This window comes from Orycteropus afer, unplaced genomic scaffold (assembly GCF_000298275.1).
Source record: "Orycteropus afer afer isolate SDZICR_OR568_19922 unplaced genomic scaffold, OryAfe1.0 scaffold00038, whole genome shotgun sequence".
In the NCBI taxonomy this organism is placed as follows: Eukaryota; Metazoa; Chordata; class Mammalia; order Tubulidentata; family Orycteropodidae; genus Orycteropus; species Orycteropus afer.
The window spans coordinates 5,775,910-5,785,925 of NW_006921625.1; the positions used below are offsets into that span (position 1 = coordinate 5,775,910).

Here is a 10,016-nt window from a genome sequence, read left to right on the forward strand (position 1 = left end):
AATCCCACTGTTAATCAACACTTACATTTTATCAAATAACACTTTGTACTGCTCATCTCCTCTGCCTCCTTCCACTTCATGATCCAGTTTGGTGATGATCTCATTTTCAAACTATAATTAAACAGAGGAAGCATAAATAATCAGCATGGTGGATCGTTCATCTTCAGACTTGAGCGTCAACGGCACATAAACTGGCGAGGGTCCGTCATCAGACCATTACCCATGGCCTCTGAAGCCCGATTTCATCTGAGAGTCACCGTCCCTGAGCCCTGGAGATTTCAGAGGACCCCCATCAGGAAGCTTTCGCTGTCCTTCTCTCATTGTTGAAGCCCCAAAATTCCGAAAGAGGAGCAAGAAGAGCTAATTCTGAAAGAGGAGGAAGAAGCACAGAAAGGAAGACAAGAAAACCAGAGGAAACAAAATCAAGGAGCAACACGGGCAAGCCCCTGAGCTTCATCTCTAAGAACAAGCTGCAACGGAAACAGCTCGGTTGATGCAGCAGATGGCGTTCCATTTGCCAGCAAAGAGTTCTCTGCAACCTGAAAACACCGAAGGGCCACTTCACTGCCACTTCCTGGTGGGCCCTTGGAAAAGATCTCACTCCGGTTCAGAAAACAGTTTTTTTAAAATAAGTGAGACAATGTTGGATTATGTTGCCTAAAAAGACAAGTCCAATTTGATACAGCTGTGAATGGGACCTCATCTGGAAATAGGGTCTTTGCGGATATAAGTAAGCTAAGAATCTCGAGATGAAACCTTTCTGGATGATCTGGGTGGACTCTAAGGGCAATGCAAGTGTCCTTATAAGGGACAGAAGAAGAAAAGACACAGACAAGGCCGCATGAAGACAGAGGCAGAGACTGAGGGATGCAGCCACAACCAAGGGATGCCTAGAGCCACGAGAAGCTGCAGAGGCGAGGAAGGCCCTCCCCTAGAGCCTCCAGGAGCAACATGGCTTTGCCGACCTCCTTATTTTGGACTTCTGGTCTTGTAAGCGAATATATTTCTGTTGTGTGAAGCCACCATGTTTGTGGGACTTTGTAGCAGCAGCCCCAGGAAACCAACACCTCTCTGCAGATTGACAGGCACATCCCTTTAGTAGCTCCCTCTCCCGGCCTCTCACTCCCCAGAGCTTCCCAGTAGAGCCTTGAGCTGCAGGGGGAGGCCTTCAGAACGGACTCAAGGTCTCTCACACCCATGTCTTCCCAAAACTCTACATTCTGAGGAGGTTCAAGTTCCCAGAAGGTTTTCAACAGCCCACTGTTGGCTGGGCTTGAGGTAACTCCCCTGATAATGATGGCAATGTTTCCCCATACTCGCCACCCATCATTGACAGAATCCATGGCTTCCTGGGACCGGGAATCCAGCCACACGAGCACCTCTGCTGCATGCATCCCAAGGTTACCCATCAACCGGTGCCAGGTGTGAGGAGGGCTAGGAGAGGTTAGTGCCCAGGGAGAGGGAGATAGCTGCACTCTGAATGGAAAGAAGGTGGCCAAAGGAGGAGTGAAGAAAGTTAACAGGTGACTCAGGGTTCAGAAAGCAAGCATCCACGGCAGGAACGCAAGGGGCTCTGGGACCCCTTTAAAACGCCTGCTCAAACACCTAGTCTTCTGGGTAACAAACCCCTTGAAGATCCCATAAGAATTCAAGGTGGATGAGAGCAAAGTTTTCTTGTTCCTTGGTCATTGCTGTATCCCCAACTCCTTGAACTGTGCCTGATGTTGATGCTCTAATGGAATGAAGGTGCTGTGTGCACAGAAATTATTTGGAAAGAGTTGGTGTTACATTGGAGGGAGCTGCTAAATTCTCAGCGCAGGAGGGCCAGTGCGTTGTAAAGACACAACCTGTCCCTTGGCCACGCCAAGCCCAGTGGGAAACAGCTCACGCACCATCTCCTGACGCTGACTTGCGGGACGGGGCTGGTGCTGTTGCAAGCACAGCTGATTGCTGGGTCCTTCCCCCTGGGCAGGGGAAGGCAACGGGTCTGGTGTGACCCTGGCATAGACACATGCCTGAAGCCACAACTGAATTCCTGCTACAGATGAAACAAAGGCTTAAGACGAGACTGGAGTGAAGTATTGATTCTTGCTTAACATCAAGGAGTCAGCAACATCACAGCAACCAGACCTTCCCGAATCCCTTCGATCTTCTTCTTGGTCTTCTGCACTGTCTCCTCCCCCAAAATAAATACCCCCTTTGATTCTGTTTGGCTTAAACAGTTCAGAGATTTTAGGAACACAGAAAAAAAGATGGTCTGCTGAAGAAGAAACAACTTGCTTATTTTTCTTTCCACCTGAAGTCTCATGATAATGACTTTTGCTGTGAAATAACCTGGAGATGCTAACCCACTATTACCCTGCTCTTCACAGAAACCAAAAAAAAAAAAAAAAAACCTCACTGCCATCAAGTTGACTCCGACTCATAGCGAACCCCTTTGGGTTCTGAGATGGTAAATCTTTACGGAAGTAAATTGCCCAGTCTTCCTTCTGTGAAGTGGCTGGTGGGTTTCAATCACCAACCTTCCGGTTAGCAGTCAAGTGCCTTAGGCACTGCACCACCAGAGCTCCTTCTTCACAGAAAAGAATTCTGCAAAAGGCAGTGCCTTCTGGATTCCAACAAAAGGGAGGCAGCTTGTGACTCGCCCAAGAACTGGCATTCCAAGGCAGCCCCAATCCAAGATGGCACCATAATGGGAACTCCCAAGATAAGGCCAGCAGTGAATGCTGATGCTTCAGAACAAATAGTCGAGATGCACAAAGAAGACGAAATCCAATTAAAACACATTAGCCAGTTCCGTACATGGTTAATGAGTATCTACAATGTGCCCCTTCCTCTCATGTGCAAACACACATAAGCACTGAGATCACTCATCACTAGTCAGTTGGGGGCATTGGGGTTTGGAGTCTGTTTTATGAGAACAGCATATTTCCAGTGCTTCCTGGTAAACCTAGCTGTCACAAACCCAGCCAAGACGAATGCCCCATCTCCTTCAGCAAGCTGCTTAGCAAATTTTGACTGATGGGTTTAATGTTTTCCAAAAGGGTGGATGAGTGATTAGTAAATCAGAGGAACACAGCTGATTCTAATTTTACTAACTTCTAGTCTAAACTAAGTAATTTGCAAACACCTGGCAACCTCGTTCTGTTTATCAGCAAGGATTCAATGCCAGAGATCCATAGATAGCTGCTAATTCGAGGGCCTCTGTTCATTTATTTTACAGAATACACAAGAATCAATTGGTTAGTGTGCTGTGAACTGTTATCATAATCAGAATGAAATGACCCTGTCCAGATAAATTAGAGAAAGTACTTTTGCTGAGAGAGCAGGTTTCATAAAAACTGTGTTTAGTATCTATCATGTAAGCACAGGCAGTCTGCAGTTTGCAACAGGGTTTTCTATCCTTGGGATAAATTAGCAAGGCTCTACTGTGTTGCTCAAACCGTGGCAGAGGCTCACAGGGAAGGGAGCAGCATCATCACACAGTCATGCTTCACTTAATGTCCCTGGTATGTTCTGGGAAATCAGACATTATATGATTTGGACGTTGTGCGAACACCATCATAGGCTGGACCTGCTTTTTCTTTAAGGATCCTGAACTAGCTTTGTGCCTCAGCAGTGACTGCCAACATGGTGAGAGGGATTCACCCTTACGTTTGGTCCACATGCGTGACAGCTTCTCCCCATCTGATCTAGGGCCCCTCACGCTGCCATCAGCCTCGTAGCTTTCAGTGGAGCTGTTCCCTCACCAGCCTGGATATGGTTTTGTTTTTGGGGAACGTTGTGATGGTGGAGGGCAACATGTCTACATTGTCAACAACAGTTGCCACCTTCTTGTTGTCTAATAACCTTGTTCCACATTGACCTTTCTTTGCTGCTCCCATCCCAAGCACTGCTTTGGCTACATTTGGGAGCTGTGATACCCTTCACGGTAGCATTTTAGAAAGAAAATTAAACAGAGAGAGAGAACTTTACGACACTCAAGAGGTGCACAGTACGTGAGATTGGATGCTGCTGCCTACAAGTTGAAGCCTATACCGTCACACAGTAAACTTTTTACATCGACAGTGAGGTGCATACATACAGACATAAGGCAGTAATACAGGTGTTTAGGATGGCTATCAGGACAGTATGTTACAGGTTATATATGTGCTGTTCCATTACATGCCGGGCAGCACCATCCCTATGTACATAAGAGACATGAGATACATGTGTTTCGTGCAGGTTAAGCTGTTGCGTTAGTTATATCCTGTTCTCTGATGGGGATTTCTGAACTCTGTTATAAACTTAGGGGACCACTGATGCAGACGTGGTTAGACATTGCCCGAATGGACGTTAAGCAGTGCAGGCCTGTATTTTCTGCTCTTTTCTGAATCACCAATATTGCTACAAAAATATCCACAGAGTCCAACTTTAAATATACAACAGAGTGTCTCTAAGCATCTGATACTAACAGCCCCCCCAAGAGACTGCAACACAACAGGACAACAACGCCCCCTGGAAGGCTGCTGTCACAGTGACCCCAGTGCAGTGGGGGCTGTTTCCAAGGGCGGACTGACTTTGTTATCAACTCGATTAGAAAGGAAGGAACCCCTGCTTTCACCACAGTTAACCCTGAGCTATGGGTTCTGATTTAAGAGGCCACAGAGCGAAAGTCTCTGGGAGTGGATAATCCAAAAGCCAATCACAGTTGCCTGGAGACGCACACATTTATTTTGGGTTAGATTCATCCCTCATGCTGTAAGGCATTTTTAAGTGTAAACCCCACAAGAGCGTTCTGCAGGAACACCAGATCTGGGCTTATGGTGACGCGCGGTGGACGTGGAATCAGGATCGAAGGGTTTGCACGAACAATTCACCAAGGCGATACAGGGCTAATGAGTGGATGAAATCTGAACTCCACCAATAAGGCCTTTTAAGGATGGGAGCAGCAGGGGGTCTTGACCTTTACAAACAAGTTTCAGTAAAATGTTGCTCTTCACCCCCCAGAGCTCCACAGTCTCCTGTTTTCCACGAAAAGTCCTCGCAAGGTTCCAAGCTGCCTCTGGTTTCAAACTGCCTCCTGGAGTCTCAGTGCTCCAAGGACGGCGCCACCGCTTGCCTTCAGCACTTCTCTGTGGAACGTGCCCACTCCCCAAGCCAGTGGGACTGCCTTCTCTTAGCACCTACAGAGGGTGGGCAGGAGAACGTCTCTGTGGAAAACATGCCAAGAAGGAGGAACCGGCAAGGGTCAGCCGAGAGAACGCTGGGCGTTCCCGAGCCCTCGGCGTTCCAAGATCACGCGCCACCTCTTGGAAGTTACTGATCCAGTTGAATGCTCCGCTTTACTCCCCGCGCTTGGAAACACCCAGATTTCTGTCTGTTGCATCCCTCTGGCCGAATCAAACTCAGTCACACACTTAGCGGGGCTCTGGTGTCCCACACGCCCCCTGGCCGTCAAGTAGGCAGCTCGCTGACTCTGAAGGCTGGAGACCCGATAGCTCGCAGCCGAAGAGAGCAGCCTGCCGGGGACTGTGCTCACTGGCTGCCGGCTGTTGTGGCCCGAGACGCCTTCAGATGTGCGGGGGAGGTGTGGCTTTGGGGTGGCCTCAGGTCATGCCCTTGTGGAGAGTCCTGTTGAATTTGGCTGGAGGGGTTGCCAGGGTGACTTGGATGCAGGGAGCCCCTCTGTGTGCTGGAGGAGCACTGTGCTCCCCAGGGCTCTTAATGGCGTATGTTTTGGAAGCTGCTAACCAGGCCTTTCTTCTGAGGCACTGCTGGGGAGGACGCGGAACTGCAGCTTCCAGAAGGCCGCTGGGCGGGGCAACCTTGCGCCACCAGGGGACTCTGGCGTCTCTTTGCCGAGGGTTTCTCAGAGCAGAATTCCACGTGACCACAACTCCTGGAGTCAGGGAGGCAGCGCTCACCTCTCTGTCCTCCCGTGGAGCTAAAGGTCTGATTCTTGAGCCACTGTTCCCCCTAAAGCACCCAACACCAATTGTAAGCATTGTTTCAAAACTGAAAGCAAAAACAAAGCAACCAAGGAGAAATCTTGAGGAATGCAAGAGCAAATGAGATAAAACGGCCGCCAAACTTCCTCTCATTCACGTTGCAGAGTGAGCTACGTCGGCTTCTCCCATCAAGTGGCTGGCGCCGCCGGCCCACCAGCAAGCTCTTGGTTATTCCATTATTTGATTGAGGTTACAGGCATAGGCAGTGCAGGAGATAATTCAAACAGGACCGCTGAAACACTGGCCCCAGAAAGATTACTCACGTTCTAATATTGTTAGCACTAAATGGAAATTTCTGGAAGTCATGGGGCATTTTCCTGACTTCCACAAAGATGACAGAAAATAGCTCAGTGATTGAAAATATTATTTTGCTGTGGAGCCTTTTCCATTCCTTTTTTATTAACGGTTTACAGCCTGTGTGGTCATTTGCTGCAATTCTCAGTTGTTAGTTCTGTATTTTCGAAAGGCATAACAAATGGGATTCTTTAAAAAGATGCCAGGAGGGAACTGAAAGGAAGGAATGCTCCCCCACCCCCCTTTTTTTTTTAACACAGCCAAGTCCAGTGAGGCTTAGACTCAAAGAGTTATTTGCTTGGGGGCCAGGCCTGGTGAGGACTCACCCTATGTTACCATGGCTAGGCCTGTCCATGTAGATAGAACAAAGGATGCTGGGGGGCTGATACCCCAAAACATCTCCCGTGCTGGCTTAGAAGATGCTGGAATTGTCACAAGTAGAATCACACAAGGAATCAAAGCCATGTTTTTCCAAATGCCCAGGTGAAGTCCATGTGTTCCTCGGGGACTAGGGGAGGGATGGGGGGACAGGAATAGTGGGCACAACCACAGGGACAATGTGTGGAGTTGGTGAGTTATTAGGAAAGGGGGCAGAGAGTATGTCCTCAGAGACGAAGGACAGGTAACTGTATTATTGCTGTGTGCCGTCGAGCGGATCCCAACTCACAGCACCCCTGGAGGACAGAGTAGAACTGTCCCACAGAGTTTCCAAGGGTGTAATATTGGTCAATCTACTTCTGTAGAAATACAGCCTTGGGAGCCTAAGGAGGGGTTGTTAAGAGTCGGATCCAACTCGATGGCAGTGAGTTGGGTTTTTTGGTTTTGGAATCCTTATGGAAGCAGACTGCCACATCTTTCTCCTGTGGAGTGGCTGGTGGATTCAGAACCACTGACCTTTTGGTTGGTAGCCAAGTGCTTAACCACTGCACCACCAGGGCTCCTTCAGGTAGAAACACAGGAGAGGGCAGTGTAGGAGAACGAGGCGGGGTGGGGACCTGGATCGTAAGGGCAGTGTAGGAGAACGAGGCGGGGTGGGGACCTGGATCGTAACAGATTCTCAGAAAGCGCTGGCAGAATCCCAATATCGAAGGGCAGTGAGAGCACTGGGGATACTCAGAGAAAATGGAAGAGACAGAGAAGGCAAAGAAAGCACTTTTGTGGAGTGCTGACCAGAATGCACAGGGCAGAGAAATCACACGCAAACAGGGAGTGACGCTGCAGGGTGGCTGGAGGCTCTGTGGGTCAGTGACGACCACCACAGGGCAGGGCACTCGCGTTGGGCGTATTCACGGCTCCCTGCTGCTTAGAGTCTCCACAATGCAGACACCAAGAAGGGAAAGAAACCCCAAAAGAAAGCAGCAGCCCTCACCATGACACAAATAGGAATGGGGGTGAACACCACAGTGAGGACAGTAGATGGGGGAGTCGTTGAGATCATAAAATGTTATTGTTATGAATTAAATTGAGTCCCCCCAAAATATGAGTTGGAATCCTCACCCCTACTCCTGTGGATGTGGTCCCACTTGGGCATGTTGTTGCCATTGTAAGGTGCTGTCAAGTCATCTCCGACTCATAGCGACCCTGTGTACAGCAGAACGAAACACTGCCTGGTCCTGTGCCAGCCCCACAATCCTCGCTATACCTGAGCCCATCGTTGTAGCCACCGTATCAATCCATCTTGTTGAGGGTCTTCCCCTTTCTCGTTGACCCTCCACTTTACCACAAGTGGTCAAATGGGTTTCTTTTTCATGTTACTGAGGCCAGTATGGGTTTCCGGTGTGTCCTCAACCCAATCACTTTGGAGACATGTAAAGCAGCACAGAGAGAGACAAGCAGGAGGCAGAAAGATGCCACATGGAGATGGCCAAGGAACCGGAAACACCAGGGCTACTGAAATGGAAAGAGGTCTTCCTCCAGAGATGACAGCCAGAGGGCCCGCCCTCTGAATTCAGATTCCTAGCCTCGTAGACAGTGACAGAATACATGTCACATGACTGTGACAGAATACTCAAGCCACCCACTTTTGTTATTTCTATTACAGCAGCACTGAGAGATGAAGACATTTACACAGCACAGATCTCTCACAGTGTCTTCAAGGGACCATTGCTCTGCTACGGCCGAAGCATGTTATTCATTAGGTGGGAAGGTCCCTAAAAAATTCTAGGGCATTGATATCTATGAACCTCTTATTTCCATAGGCTTCTGTCTGACCGACACTCCTCCACATTGGGTAAGATCAGCCTGGTCTCAGGTTCCTGCACAATGTGGCCCCTCCAAGGTGACTTTCCTTTGCTTCAGTGCAATGAACTACTTGGTATGACTCTCCTAGCCATGGTCTTGGTTCTCCACATGAGACAGAGTGGCAGGCTTGCCAGCCCACGGAGTGAGAAAGCCGAGTGCCTTTGGGCAGCAGGCTTGCTGGTGGAGTGAGATGCACCTAGATGTACCTATTGGCAGAGCTAAAAAGAGCTTTGTAACACTTGCCTGAGCAGGGCAGAAGTCAGGTCAAGAGGCCAAGATCAAAGAGGCATGCTCACAGGTATGGCCAAGGGGAGACTGTCCTGATCAAAGAATTGTATCCTGAACATTCCTGATCCCCAACTGTTGCCTGTTACTTCCCTAATAAACCCCATAATCATGAGTATTGTCTGTGAGCCCTGTGTGGCCAATGCAACAAAGTATTGAACCTAGTGGAGAAGTAGAGTGCCCTGGGAGGGATGGTTGATGTCAGAATTTGAAAGAAGGCTGGAGGATGGTGCCATGTCTGACTTCTGTCTTAATGGCAATCAGCTTTGGGCTGCTTCTCTCTCCTCTTCATGAAGTTAGAGGAGGTCAGAGGGCACCGCCTCCATGTCCTTTCTGCATTTTGGCATTAGAGAATCATAGTCCTCAGGCCTTTGCTGGGCTTATTTACCACCCATGAGTGCCTGCCAGGACAAATGGTACCACGCTGGCTGAAGGCTGGGCAGCAGCCCTGGAAAGGGCATCTCAGGAGGCAAGAGAATCAGCATGTGGACAGATGACTGTGCTGCTCCATCCACCAGTGGGACCACTCATGGCACAGTCCCTAAGAGGCCAGACTGGTGAGCCCAAGGGCAAGACCAGGAACACACTGTCCTGGGGGAAAATTCATGCCCCTTCTCTCAAAAGTGGAGGCTGGAGAGATAGAGACTCTTGGGGAAATGCAGGTGTAGGACCACTGCGACTGTGGGGCAAAAGACAGCAACTGCAGGGGAACAGAAAAGCCCCCATAGAAACAGGTGCTGTTGTGATTCTAATAACAGTGTCAAGCCTTTGAATCTTGAGGAAAATGGCAGGTTTTCTTCTGGATCCAGCAGATTCCCCTCCACTCTAATTTTAAGTCCAATGCCATCCATACAGGTGCATTTTACAAACAACAGCATATTAACACCTGCTCTTAAAGATGTGATTATTAACACCCGTTCTTAAAGATGTGATGCTGTTGTCAGGTGCCATTGAGTCAATTCCGACTTTCCACAGTCCTGTCAATTCCACAGGACTTTCTAGGTTGTACCGTTTATGTGAGCACATCACCGGGTTTTCCTCCTATGGAGCCACTGGAAGGTTCGAACCGCCAACCTTTTGGTTAGCAGCCAAGCACTTCATCATTGTGCCACCAGGACTCCTATTCCAAATGACATGGCAACTTTTATATATATATACATATATACACACACACACACACATATATATGTATGTGTATATATATGT

At 48.8% G+C, this 10,016-nt stretch overlaps 1 protein-coding gene across 1 annotated transcript in view; it reads right to left on the minus strand.

Moving 5' to 3' along the window:
* DOCK1 (dedicator of cytokinesis 1) overlaps nucleotides 1-10,016 on the minus strand; it is a 542,405-nt gene that overhangs the window by 79,389 nt on the left and 453,000 nt on the right. The window contains exon 34 of the mRNA XM_042780404.1: nucleotides 26-111. Coding sequence (XP_042636338.1) covers nucleotides 26-111 — 86 coding nt within the window. The remainder of the gene's footprint in view (nucleotides 1-25; nucleotides 112-10,016) is intronic.